This window comes from Ctenopharyngodon idella, chromosome 22 (genome assembly GCF_019924925.1).
Source record: "Ctenopharyngodon idella isolate HZGC_01 chromosome 22, HZGC01, whole genome shotgun sequence".
In the NCBI taxonomy this organism is placed as follows: domain Eukaryota; kingdom Metazoa; phylum Chordata; class Actinopteri; order Cypriniformes; family Xenocyprididae; genus Ctenopharyngodon; species Ctenopharyngodon idella.
Window position 1 is genome coordinate 17,456,064 of NC_067241.1, and position 12,976 is coordinate 17,469,039.

Consider the following 12,976-nt stretch of genomic DNA (forward strand, 5'->3'; position numbering starts at 1 on the left):
AGACATATAGATAGATAGATAGATAGATAGATAGATAGATAGATAGATAGATAAATTTAACTTCCTATGTGTTGTGGTCAATTGAAACACCCATGAACTGAAAGGGTGAAGATACTTTCATTCTGAATTTTGTTCAGCCATGTAGACAGTGAACACTGGGGCAGCTCATTAAGCTTTGGAACAGATGGATAATATTTACAAGCCACACATCCAGACTTCATCCGGACTAGGGATGGGCATCTCCGGGTTCTGGAGGGCACTGTCCTGCAGAGTTTAGTTTAGTCCTGATCCAGACCCAGCACTGAACCCACTCTACACATCTCACCAATGCTTACAGGCATCAGAAAGCAGGCAAAACACTAAAAGAAAGAGGTTTGGACTGACCTGGTCTAATCCTGCATCCCGCGACACAGCACTGCCCATGTGTCTCGGCAGGGTCCGATGCTGTAGTTGAGGGGTCAGTAGCTGTAGACTGCTGGCCCTGGTGGGCATCCCCTGCTCCACTGCCAATCCGCCAGTCTCGCCCCCATGGGGACGCCCACGTTCCCTCCGCACGTACATGGAATGTCTGTGCGGCCGCTGCTGGGAGGAAAACGGGCTGGTGTAGCCCACGCCATAGGGGAAATCTTGGGGAGCCGAAAGAGACAGTCCCACTCCGGGGTCGAGCGGATCAGCAGGGTTTCCGTCGCTCTGCTGCTGGCTCTTTCGTGACGAGGAGCGGCGGGTGGACGGTTCCACCGTGCTTCCGTCCCGTTCCAGTTTGCTGCGACGCCCCACAGCGGGACTGTGTCCCCCGTGTTGCATGGATGGGCTGCCCGGTGCCGGCAAGTTCAGGTTCATGTTAAGGTCCAAGCAGCTGCTGGGGAAGTAGCGGGGAGAGCCGGCGGGGTCGTCCGGGTGCAGTCGCATGTCGCTGAGGTTGCTCACGGATTTAGCGTCACTAAGCACTCCGTGACTCTTGGACAAACTCAGGTATGAGGACGACCCCTTTCCGCCCGAAGATGATGACGCGGTCGACTCGCCGTAACCGTGACGGCTCTGTTTCTCCCGGTCCCCCGTTAGCGTGCTGTTTTTGCCCTCCACAAAGGAATGGCGGTTCTGGGAACGAGGCGTGTTCGATTTCAAGTACTTGGCCCCCGGGCCGTCTGCCGGTTTCCCGAAGTCAAAATCACCCATTTTCGATTTAGCCTCTTTAGCGTGCTGCAGGCTGGCCAGGTCTTTACCACACGACGCCGAGCGGTTGAGCGGCTGAAAGGATTTGGGGTGCATAACTGGGCTCAGGCTGTTGGTGGACGGTACTGACCCGTTCAGGAACGTTTCAGAGCTGGGCGGGTGAAGGTCTTCGTGCCCATGACGGGGCAGACTGGAGCAGTCGCGACTGTTTGAGCGATGGTGACTTGAACTCTTGACAATATGACCCCTAAAACCCCATTAAAAAAAAAAAAGTTTACATGCATCCAGAAAATTGGTTAATAATCAGATTAATGGCTCAAGTGGATTAAAAAGCCTTCATTCCTAATGTTTGAGGAAAAGTGCCTTTTAGCTGCTTAGCCTATGAAAATTTTTCCCAAGTCTTTTTTTTTTTTTCAATTTTATTTACTCCCACTAGAGCTGCACAATATTTTAAGTTTCAAATACGGATCGCAGTTCTCCCATGATTCTGAACAGACAACTGAACAAATCAACATGTAATTTACTAGAGGTTCTGACAAATGTTTATTGCTGCAGTCTATTTAAAATGTTTAATTAATCGGAATAAATTATTTTTTAAAATAAATGGTTTGAGTGAATACGGAGCCCCGCACATGACATGCAGGAAAAAAAAAAAAAAAAAAAAATGGTAGGCTAAATCGTGCTTACGATTTACTAATTTGTTCCCTCGATTTATAAATCATGTGTACGATTTACTAATTCATTCTCTTGATTTGCTAAATCACGCGCACAATTTATAGATTGGGGGAATAAATTAGTTAATTGTGCTCACGATTTAGCAAATCAATAAGTAAATCATGTGCACTATTTAGTACATCGAGGCTCCATAAGTGAATGATTCAATGACTCACTCATGAATACTTCATTTTTTAATTACTGGACTTTTTTTTGAACGAATCTCTTGAATGAATGATTCAATGACTTTTTTTTAACAGTCACTTGTCGCCACCTGGTGGTGTAATGATGTAATCAATCCTTATTTGAAGCGCCATCCATGTTACTTTCAATAGGTGATTTGCTCTATTATGATCGCTTTTGTAGACATCAGTGTTTATATCCGAACTATAAACTTTAATCCCAGTTCTTCTGTGAATATTTGTAACACATAAATAACGATACTGTGTGGTTGAAAAGCTGTTTCATACATAAACATGACAACTCTCTGGCTCAGCAGCAGCAGCAGGTTTGAATGTTCTGTTTTGATTCTGTCAAAGGTTTAATAGACAGGTGAATCGTTTAGGAATGAGATCGTGTTGGTGTTTGAATCGAGATCGTGATCTTTTAACAATTAATCGTGCAGCTCTAACTCCCACTATTTAGCATTTGGTGCAAAGCATTTTCTATGCATGGAATATCTGATGACCTACTAAATGTATCAAAAATGTGCATATTACAACCAGAGCACACACAGTGTAATATTCTGTATTCCATAATGCAATGCATTCAAATTGACTTTCCATTTAATTCGATGTGACCTTGATTTGCAGTATGACGAATCTAAATGAAGTAGGACTTGCTGCCAAAAGCTAAAAAAAGGTACACAAAATTGGTTTAAAAATGCAAAATAACCATTTTCAAGATGAAAAGTGAAGGCAACTTGCTGAAATAGGATCACATAACCACTAATGTTTGAAATATTACATGCTTAACCGCATAATTAGCTTGTATACACAGTAAGTACATTAGTGTTCCATTCCAAGTACAGCCCACTCTTCCCAGTATGATTTAATCACTCCTCCTGACCTGCTGGGGGCGCTGTTGTCCAGCAGCGGTTTCCTCTTGGAGGAGCGGATGGGTGTGGGCGTGAGCGGGCCGGGCCGCTCCGTCAGGCGCTGAGTCTGGAAGGCGTGGTGGTTCAGACTCTGTTCAGTCAGATAGCGCTCATTCGGGTTCAACAACAACAGGTTCTGAAAATACGAACCACAATGCCATGGATAATCCTGGTCGATCTCTCAATAACACTTCACAGTGAAAATAAAAAAAATTCTTTGTTTTAATTTTTGTGGTGGAATACAATGGAATAAAATGCTTTTGACAGTTTTTATTAGATTCACCCAACAAACATCTATTAATATCCAAAAAGGGGAAACAAGCTTCAACAAGCCCACCACACTACAACACCGTTAGCATAATTACCACAATGTCCTAACCCTAATTTATTGAAGATGCTTATTTTAGGCATGATTCACCCTTTAATAAAATGACACGACAGAACAAGCGCCCGTGTTCTCTGGTTTTCCAGAGGATAGAGTAATGGACCAGGATTATTAGCAGCAGGATTCAACTGCAGAAACAAGAAAATCACTGTGCTGAAAATATAATTAGCGCACAATTATCGCGGTGATGATATGTCACTTTCACCTAATGAATCGACGGTGCGACCGTGAGTCACGCTCATTAGCATAAGCACGGACCAGCTGTGCTAACCGCTAACAAACGCAACAACATGTTGACTATCTGTGTGTCTCCTGATACACTAACAGGTACTAAACAGATAAGTAAAGTGTTTGTAGGCTGTATCAACTGATTCAATCCTGAAGTGTGAGCGAATGGAAACCCCAGTAAACGAGTGCATGAGAAACACGAACCGTCATCCGCTGCGCTGCATTAGTCACACAGACACGATAATGACAAACCGGCATCACAGGTGAACAAAAGAGACGAGAAGGGAAGGTCAGACTCATTTAGATTTGTGTGGGGGGACAGATGACAAACACAAAAACAGTGATTAGTTTGATTATTTAATATTTCATACAGGGTTGGAACGTGAAGGTTAGATGCAGAAGAACTGTGACTAATTTCTCTCTGTCTGTTCATATTACTAGGTTGACTAGCAAATTACCATCACATGTGATAAACACACTCTCACTCACACACACACACACACACACACACACACACACACACACAGCTATATACATGAGGACATATCATACAATGCTATTGTTTTATATAACAGTAATTATAATCACTACAAACTAACCTGAACTCTAACCCTAAAGAAAACTTTCTACTTTTTATATTATATTATAATATATTATATTATATTAATTACTTTCTTATATGTATTAATATTAATTATAATTGCATTTAAACTTTTATTTCATATATATTTACATTATATTTTGTTGTTTTAAATTCCATTCCATTTTATATATATATATATATATATATATATATATATATATATATATACACACACACACACAATATTTAAAAAATATTATATTATGTTATATTATATTTATTAATTATATGAATTATATAAATGTAATAAATACCATTTATTTTATAATTTGTTTAAATATATTTTATTATTTATTTTTTACTTATTTTTAACTATATTTTATATTTATATTATTTTTATTATATTATTATGTTATATTATACTTCTTAAATTATATCAATTATAAAATGTAATAAATACCATTTATGTTATAATTTGTTTAAATATTTGTCTTATTTTTAAACTATATTTTATTTTTATTTTTTTTGTTTTAATTTACTTTAAAGATATTTTTCCAATTGAGGATGTCCCCTAAAGGGAAATTGTGATTTCGCTCACTCCTGCGGACACTTTTGTCCTCAAACTCACTACACATGATCGTCTCTCACCTTCATTAGGTCAAGCAGGACCGGACTGATGATTCCAAGATATCGTCTCTCCAGCGTCTGTGGATGGCTCACTGAGGGAAACTACACACGGGTTCGTCTTATAAGATTAACATGCATAATAAGAGCAGGAACGCATTATAAGTTGACACTGTGATTTCATGTTGCGAGAGACAGACAGACTGACCCGTAGCCCGTGAAAACGTGGGTTGCTGTAGAAGAGCTTCATCTGTTCGGGCGGCAGGGGTCCCAGGACCTTCTGAATGGTGAAGAGCTGGTCAATCTCACTCTCACCCGGAAACAAAGGCTGACCGTCGCTCAGCTCGCCCAGAATACACCCCACTGACCACATGTCCACCGCCTTACCGTACGGCGCCCTGACAGAGACACAGAGAGACTCACACAATTAGAGCTGTCGCTGGGAATTGGCATATTATTATTATTATTATGCTACATAAATAAGTTTGTTGGACTATTATTATGTTTAACAGTTTGTTCCGATTCTCAAATTTTTTATGTAAACAAACACACATATAAACACAATGGGCAATATATGTATAAAAAAAAAACTTGTTGGGGACATATCATGAAAATCTGACTTTTTTACATGTTTAAGTGCTATAATCGGGTCCCCGGTGCATCTACCCACCCAGAAAATGTGAAAAAGGACAACTCAGTAACTTTGTTTTGGTAAGCCTTTCTCTGCAAGCCTGTGAAAAAATGAGCCGCTCCGATTTTGCTCCCCCTGTGATGTAGGAAGGGGATCTTATTATAATATTACCACCCCTTAATCTGCACGTTTCCACCCACGGCGCCGCCATTTTGTTGTTGACGCCATCAGTGTCCAAATATGTTCAATGTAAGGCTGAACACCGTTACTGACAATCCTCATTCTGGCTGCGTGAGATTCTCCAGCTTTGTTGTTGTTGAGCGACCGAAGCGCGAGCTGTTAAAGCTCCGCCCTCTTCTGGAAAGGGGGCGGGGAGCAGCAGCTCATTTGCATTTAAAGGGACACACACAAAAAGGGCGTGTTTTTGCTCACACCCAAATAGGGGCAAATTTGACAAGCTATAATAAATGATCTGTGGGGTATTTTGAGCTGAAACTTCACAGACACATTCTGGGGACACCAGAGACCTTTTCTCTTTATCATATCCATATGGACCAAGCGTGCAACACAAGTCCTGAAAAGTGAAAACAAAACATTTCAATCGCCCCCTGGTGGCTGGCTGCAGTATTGGTCATAAGCCCCACCCTCTCTTTGTAATCGAATGGGACGCGAGCCAAACGAAAAAAATTAAATTACACTTCAAATAATGCATTTCCAAAGATTGTTTCTGTCATTTTAGCTAGTTCTTATCACGCAGACGCATGTTCAAGTGTTCATTTTTCCAGTAAGTTTGGTTTTAGTTAGATATTTGATGCTATAAAAACAGGGTGTAACATCATGATTGACAGCTGGGCTTGAGTTTGAGTGTGGGCGGGACCTTGATAGCGTGGCTGCACTACTGCACAGACTCGGGCTCCGGATGACGTAATTGGCAACTGTTACCGGGATATTTTGGCTTCATTTTTCTACAGCGGAAGGAAGCGGAGATGCACAGTCCATCTCTTTTTACAGACTTAGATACGGACACACACTCACCCCAGCAGCAGTTCTGGTGAGCGGTACCATCGGGTCGCCACATACTCAGTGTAGTTCGCATCGGTGCCTTCAGAGAGATCCCGCGCAAAACCTGCCAGAGAAACCAGAGGAACCTCAGAGAGCCGTCTGATTGGATGAAACCATCCACATCACATTTACAGGGTTGAAATGGAGATTTATGTAGCATCTCAGTTGATTCTCCTGAAAAAGACCCCAGTAATCGCATGTGTGTCTGTTTTAGATTTCTCAACTGTGTTCAACAAAAACATTGAAACATAATTTTTCCTCCCATCTCATTTTAGTTCATATTGAGATCTCTGACTTTAGTGGACTTTGGAGCAAATCTGAGCACAGGTGAGAAATAACTGAGACATAAAAGATCTTACTGGTGATTTTTCTGTCATACGTGATGATTTTTAGGAGGACAGAAGATGTGCATGTGTGTGTTTGGTGACATTTCCCAATAAAAACAATGAGAACATGTGAACAGACAGACTGAGCGTCTCACAGCGAGTCTGGAGCGAGAGACAGATGACCTGCTGTTGTCTCGCTGACACACAATACACAAGTCTGATATGGGACAGAATGCAAATCCACCCACAACATTTGCATAGAATGTGGGCGTGGCCACAGAACAAAGTCCTGTGATGCGCATCAGACAATCCAGATAGCGGCCCAATGATTGGTGCTTCATGATCACATGACTACAAAAACTCACCAAAGTCACACAGCTTGAGCACGTCGTCAGAGCTGATGAGGAGATTCTCTGGCTTGATATCTAGAAAGAGAGACAGACAAATCTATCCATCGTGCATGTGAAATATTTTAATACAGGTGGTCTCGCACCTTTGTGGGCCATAATTACAATTAAATAATATAATTAAAATATACTTTATTTATTTTTTTATTAAATATAATTGATTTTATTACAGGTGGTCTCACACCTCTGTGGAGGATGATTAAAATTAAATATTATAATTAAAATATAATAGATTTTTATTTTTATTTTATTAAAATGTAATTTTTTTATTTTATTAAAAAACAATTTTATTACAGGTCATCTGGCACCTCTGTGGATGATAATTACAATTAAAGAATATAATTAAAATATAGATTAATTTTTTAATTTATTAAAATATAATTTATTTTATTACAGATGTTCTCGCTACTCTGTGGATGATAATTAAAATTAAATAAATTAAAGTATAATTTATTTATTTTTTGATTTGTTAAAATACATATTTTTTATTTTATTAAAAAATAATTTTATTACAGGTGGTCTGGCACCTTTGAGGATGATGAATAAAGTTAAATAATATAATTAAAATAAAATAGATTTTTAAAATATTATTTATTTGTAATTTTATTAGGTATAAAATAAAATATAATTTATTTAATTTTTTATTTGATTAAAATTAAAATGTTTTTATTAAAATGTTGATATTACAATTTAAAAATTAATTAAATATAAAATATTTAATTTTTTTGTTTTATTTAAATTGATGATTACAATTAAATAATATAATTAAAATACAATAGATTTTTTATTTTTTATTTGATTAAAATATAGTTGATTTTATTACAGGTGGTCTGGCACCTCTGTGGACGATGATTACAATTAAATAACATAATTAAAATATAATAGATGTCATTTTTTATTTGATTAAAATATAGTTGATTTTATTACAGGTGGTCTGGCACTTCTGTGGACGATGATTACAATTAAATAACATAAATTAAAATATAATAGATGTCATTTTTTATTCGATTAAAATATAGTGGATGTTATTACAGGAGCTCTCGCACCTCTGTGGACGATGTCGTTCTTATGGCACCAGTGAATGGCTTTGATCAGCTGGTAGATGTACGTGCGGACCTTGTCAGGCGGAGCACCGTTAGGCATGTCCTCCAGCAGCTCCAGCATGTTCTGCAACACACACAATCATCTTCAGCAGCCACATCAGAAGAGCACAGACTGAAGATCTCAGCGTCTCCGTCTCACCTTCTCCACATACTCAAACACCAGGTAGAGCTTCCCCCGCCGCCGAAACGCCTCCTTCAGTTCCACGATGTTCTCCTGCTTCAGCGTCCGGAGCATCTTCAGCTCCCGCATGGTGGTTTCCTTCACCTCCTCATTTTCTGAAGCCACAGTAAAAATAACATGCATTACCTTTCTATTTCTATGATTAAATCAGGTCAGATGAAGGATTTGAAGCAGCTCAAGATCGATGATATTCTGAATGCAGATCCTGCATAACAAGCTATTTAAAACACCTGCGTCTGCGGGAGACTCACCTTCACTGTCCTTGAACTTCTTAATGGCCACGATTTCATTCGTCTCCTGCAACAGAGAAAGAGCAGCGATGAATGAAACAGAACATCAAGATGTTTCACTGAAGAGTTGAATGAGAACGCTTACAGACAGAAATACTATATTATGCATTATTTTAAAAAATTAAACATTTTTGGATTATTTAGCGCTTTTTTCCCCACCACATGTGTGTACCAAGTATGTCAGTGTCATTCAAACTGCATGTGTCAAACTAATTTTCATTTTTTGTTGCTTATCGTGAGGAATATTTCACATACGCTACCATTCAAAAGTTTGGGGTCAGTACTAGATTGTATTACGTCTTTAACATCAGTGCCAGTCATTGTTGTTCTCACGGTTGAATTAAATCCATATTTCTAATAAATGATAAGCAGATGGTTACCAACCATATGGAGACGAACTCTGTCGCAGTTACATACTCAGCAAAGCCCATTTATACTCACATTATTCTTGGCGGGCGTTTTGGACCCTGTGAGTGTGTGTTGAGGAGAACTAAAGGACTCAACACACAAACACACACACTCTCTCTCTGGCCTATTTTACACTCGCAGTGTCTCTATATCCTCCCAGCATCCTTCAGTGCTCTAGATTCAGACTTTAACGTGAAACAAACTCTTACAGACAGTGAAATAAATCTCACTAACACTGGAGAACATACAACATGAAAAACATGTTCATAAATGTGTACAGTATGTTAAACACGCTGATGACGGCACATTTATGCTTAATAAATGCTACAACTTTTTCTATACATACAAACCCGATTCCAAAAAAGTTGGGACACTGTACAAATTGTGAATAAAAAAGGAATGCAATAATTTACAAATCTCATAAACTTATATTTTATTCACAATAGAATATAGATAACATAACGAATGTTGAAAGTGAGACATTTTGAAATGTCATGCCAAATATTGGCTCATTTTGGATTTCATGAGAGCTACACATTCCAAAAAAGTTGGGACAGGTAGCAATAAGAGGCCAGAAAAGTTAAATGTACATATAAGGAACAGCTGGAGGACCAATTTGCAACTTATTAGGTCATTCGGCAACATGATTGGGTATAAAAAGAAAGAGTTTGAAGTTATCATCATCTACAGTGCATAATATCATCCAAAGATTCAGAGAATCTGGAACAATCTCTGTGCGTAAGGGTCAAGGCCGGAAAACCATACTGGATGCCCGTGATCTTCGGGCCCTTAGACGGCACTGCATCACATACAGGAATGCTACTGTAATGGAAATCACAACATGGGCTCAGGAATACTTCCAGAAAACATTGTCGGTGAACACAATCCACCGTGCCATTCGCCGTTGCCGGCTAAAACTATACAGGTCAAAAAAGAAGCCATATCTAAACATGATCCAGAAGCGCAGGCGTTTTCTCTAGGCCAAGGCTTATTTAAAATGGACTGTGGCAAAGTGGAAAACTGTTCTGTGGTCAGACGAATCAAAATTTGAAGTTCTTTTTGGAAAACTGGGACGCCATGTCCTCTTTAGTCCGGATGACAAGGACAACCCAAGTTGTTATCAGCGCTCAGTTCAGAAGCCTGCATCTCTGATGGTATGGGGTTGCATGAGTGCGTGTGGCATGGGCAGCTTACACATCTGGAAAGGCACCATCAATGCTGAAAGGTATATCCAAGTTCTAGAACAACATATGCTCCCATCCAGATGTCGTCTCTTTCAGGGAAGACCTTGCATTTTCCAACATGACAATGCCAGACCACATACTGCATCAATTACAACATCATGGCTGCGTAGAAGAAGGATCCGGGTACTGAAATGGCCAGCCTGCAGTCCAGATCTTTCACCCATAGAAAACATTTGGCGCATCATAAAGAGGAAGATGCGACAAAGAAGACCTAAGACAGTTGAGCAACTAGAAGCCTGTATTAGACAAGAATGGGACAACATTCCTATTCCTAAACTTGAGCAACTTGTCTCCTCAGTCCCCAGACGTTTGCAGACTGTTATAAAAAGAAGAGGGGATGCCACACAGTGGTAAACATGGCCTTGTCCCAACTTTTTTGAGATGTGTTGATGCCATAAATTTTAAAATCAACTTATTTTTCCCTTAAAATTATACATTTTCTCAGTTTAAACATTTGATATGTCATCTGTGTTGTATTCTGAATAAAATATTGAAATTTGAAACTTCCACATCATTGCATTCCTTTTTTTATTCACAATTTGTACAGTGTCCCAACGTTTTTGGAATCGGGTTTGTATATATATATATATATATATATATATATATATATATATATATATATATATATATACACACACACACGCACACGCACACACTAGTGTTCAAAAGTTTGAGGTGGGTAAGATTTTTTATATTTTTGAAAGCTCTCCAAGTCTGCATTTACTGAATCAAAAATACAGTAAAATTGTATTTTGTGAAATATTATTATAATTTAAAACTGCTGTTTTCTATGTGAATATACTGTATGTTAAAATGTAATTTATTCCTGTAAACAAAGCTGAAATTTTCAGCATCATTACTCCAGTCTGCAGTGTCAGAAATTTGACTAGTGTCGAATTTACTCAAAATGTTTTGAGACAGAGCCATCTTGTGGTCAAAAGTTATGAGATTTCAAAAAACGCTAATAGCTTTTGATTACTTTTGCATACTGTAATGTAACTGGTCTTAATAGATTCCTTGGATCATGCCGAGAACAATGATACCAATTTTGCCATAGTCGACCGAATTTCCTATCCGCCATTTTGAAACAGTAGGTTTTCAAAATGGCGGACAGGAAGTTCGGCCGACTATGGCAAAACTGGTATTATTGTTCTCAGCATGATCCAAGGAATCTATTTATCTACGATTTCGAACTCCTAGAATGTTTGTCCGATTTTCAACAAATTCGAGTCAGATCACCTTTAGACCATGCCGGCAAAACGTTATGGATTTTGTGTCGATAGATGAAACCGTTTTCATATACTGCATCCACGAATTTGATGGCATAATGCCAAACTGCATCTGAGGATGAATCTCTGGAAAGATTTGACATATTGACACCAAACTTTATGTGTGTAATTGTCGCCCAACACTGACCACACCAGATCAAATTGGTGTCAGCTCCACCTATTGGTCAAAAGTAATAAGCAATTTTGTCAAATTACAAGTGATTGAATATATAGTAAAATAATAAAAAATGTAATTTATTCCTTGGTCAAAGCTGAATTTTCAACATCATTACTCCAGTCTTCAATGTCACATGATCCTTCAGAAATCATTCTAATATGATGATTTGCTGCCCAAGAAACATTTCTTATGCACCGATATATCGGTCAATAATCGGTATCAGCCGATAAAAGCAATTATTTTCATCCTATATTGTATCCTGTCAATCAAAAGGGGGTGGAAAAAAGTATCAGACTGCAGCTCATACTGTGTGTGAAGAAAATGTGTCGAATTTACTCAAAAAGTTGAGACAGCGCCATCTTGTGGTCAAAAGTTATGAGATTTTTTTTTTTTTTTAAATGCTAATTGCTTTTGATTACTTTTGTCTATTGTAATGTAACTGGTTTTAATAGATTCCTTGGATCATGCCAAGAACAATGATACCAATTTTGCCATAGTCGGCCGAATTTCCTATCCGCCATTTTGAAACAGTCAAAATGGTGGACAGAAAGTTTGGCCAATTATGGCAATATTGGTATCATTGTTCTCGGCATGATCCAAAGAATCTATTAATCTACTGTTTCGAACTCCTCCTAGGACGTTTGTTCGATTCAGATCATCTTCAGACCATGCTGGCAAAAAGCTATGGATTTCGTGTCGATAGACGAAACCATTTTCGTACACCGCATTTACGCATTTGATCGCATAATGCCAACTTGCATCTGAGGCTGTATCTCTGGAAAGATTTGACATACTGACACCAAACTTTATGTGTGTAATTGTCACCCAACACTGACCACACCAGAACAATTGGTCTACCTATTGGTCAAAAGTAATAAGCAAAATTGTCTGTGTCACTTTTGATTAATTTTAATGAATAAAAGTATACATTTCTTTCAAAACAAACCTCATTCAGTACAAAATGTGCTGTAGATCACAATCTTCAGCAAATCATTACAGCTTTTTCTTGTCAGCAGATGTGACAGGGGTCAGAGGTCACAGGTGTTTACACCTGTCCAGATATGAGTGAGTGACA

The 12,976-nt window shown here is 38.6% G+C and overlaps 1 protein-coding gene across 3 annotated transcripts in view; it reads right to left on the reverse strand.

Annotated features, from left to right (window-relative positions):
* The window catches only part of LOC127505092 (cyclin-dependent kinase-like 5), a 56,115-nt gene that overhangs the window by 12,295 nt on the left and 30,844 nt on the right, over positions 1–12,976 (reverse strand). For all 3 annotated transcript variants that reach the window (XM_051880389.1, XM_051880390.1, XM_051880388.1), the window contains exons 4-12: positions 8,765–8,810; positions 8,472–8,608; positions 8,276–8,396; positions 7,188–7,247; positions 6,470–6,560; positions 5,012–5,201; positions 4,828–4,908; positions 2,956–3,119; positions 385–1,420 (exon numbers count right to left, since the gene is read on the reverse strand). In XM_051880389.1, coding sequence (XP_051736349.1) covers positions 385–1,420; positions 2,956–3,119; positions 4,828–4,908; positions 5,012–5,201; positions 6,470–6,560; positions 7,188–7,247; positions 8,276–8,396; positions 8,472–8,608; positions 8,765–8,810 — 1,926 coding nt within the window. The remainder of the gene's footprint in view (positions 1–384; positions 1,421–2,955; positions 3,120–4,827; positions 4,909–5,011; positions 5,202–6,469; positions 6,561–7,187; positions 7,248–8,275; positions 8,397–8,471; positions 8,609–8,764; positions 8,811–12,976) is intronic.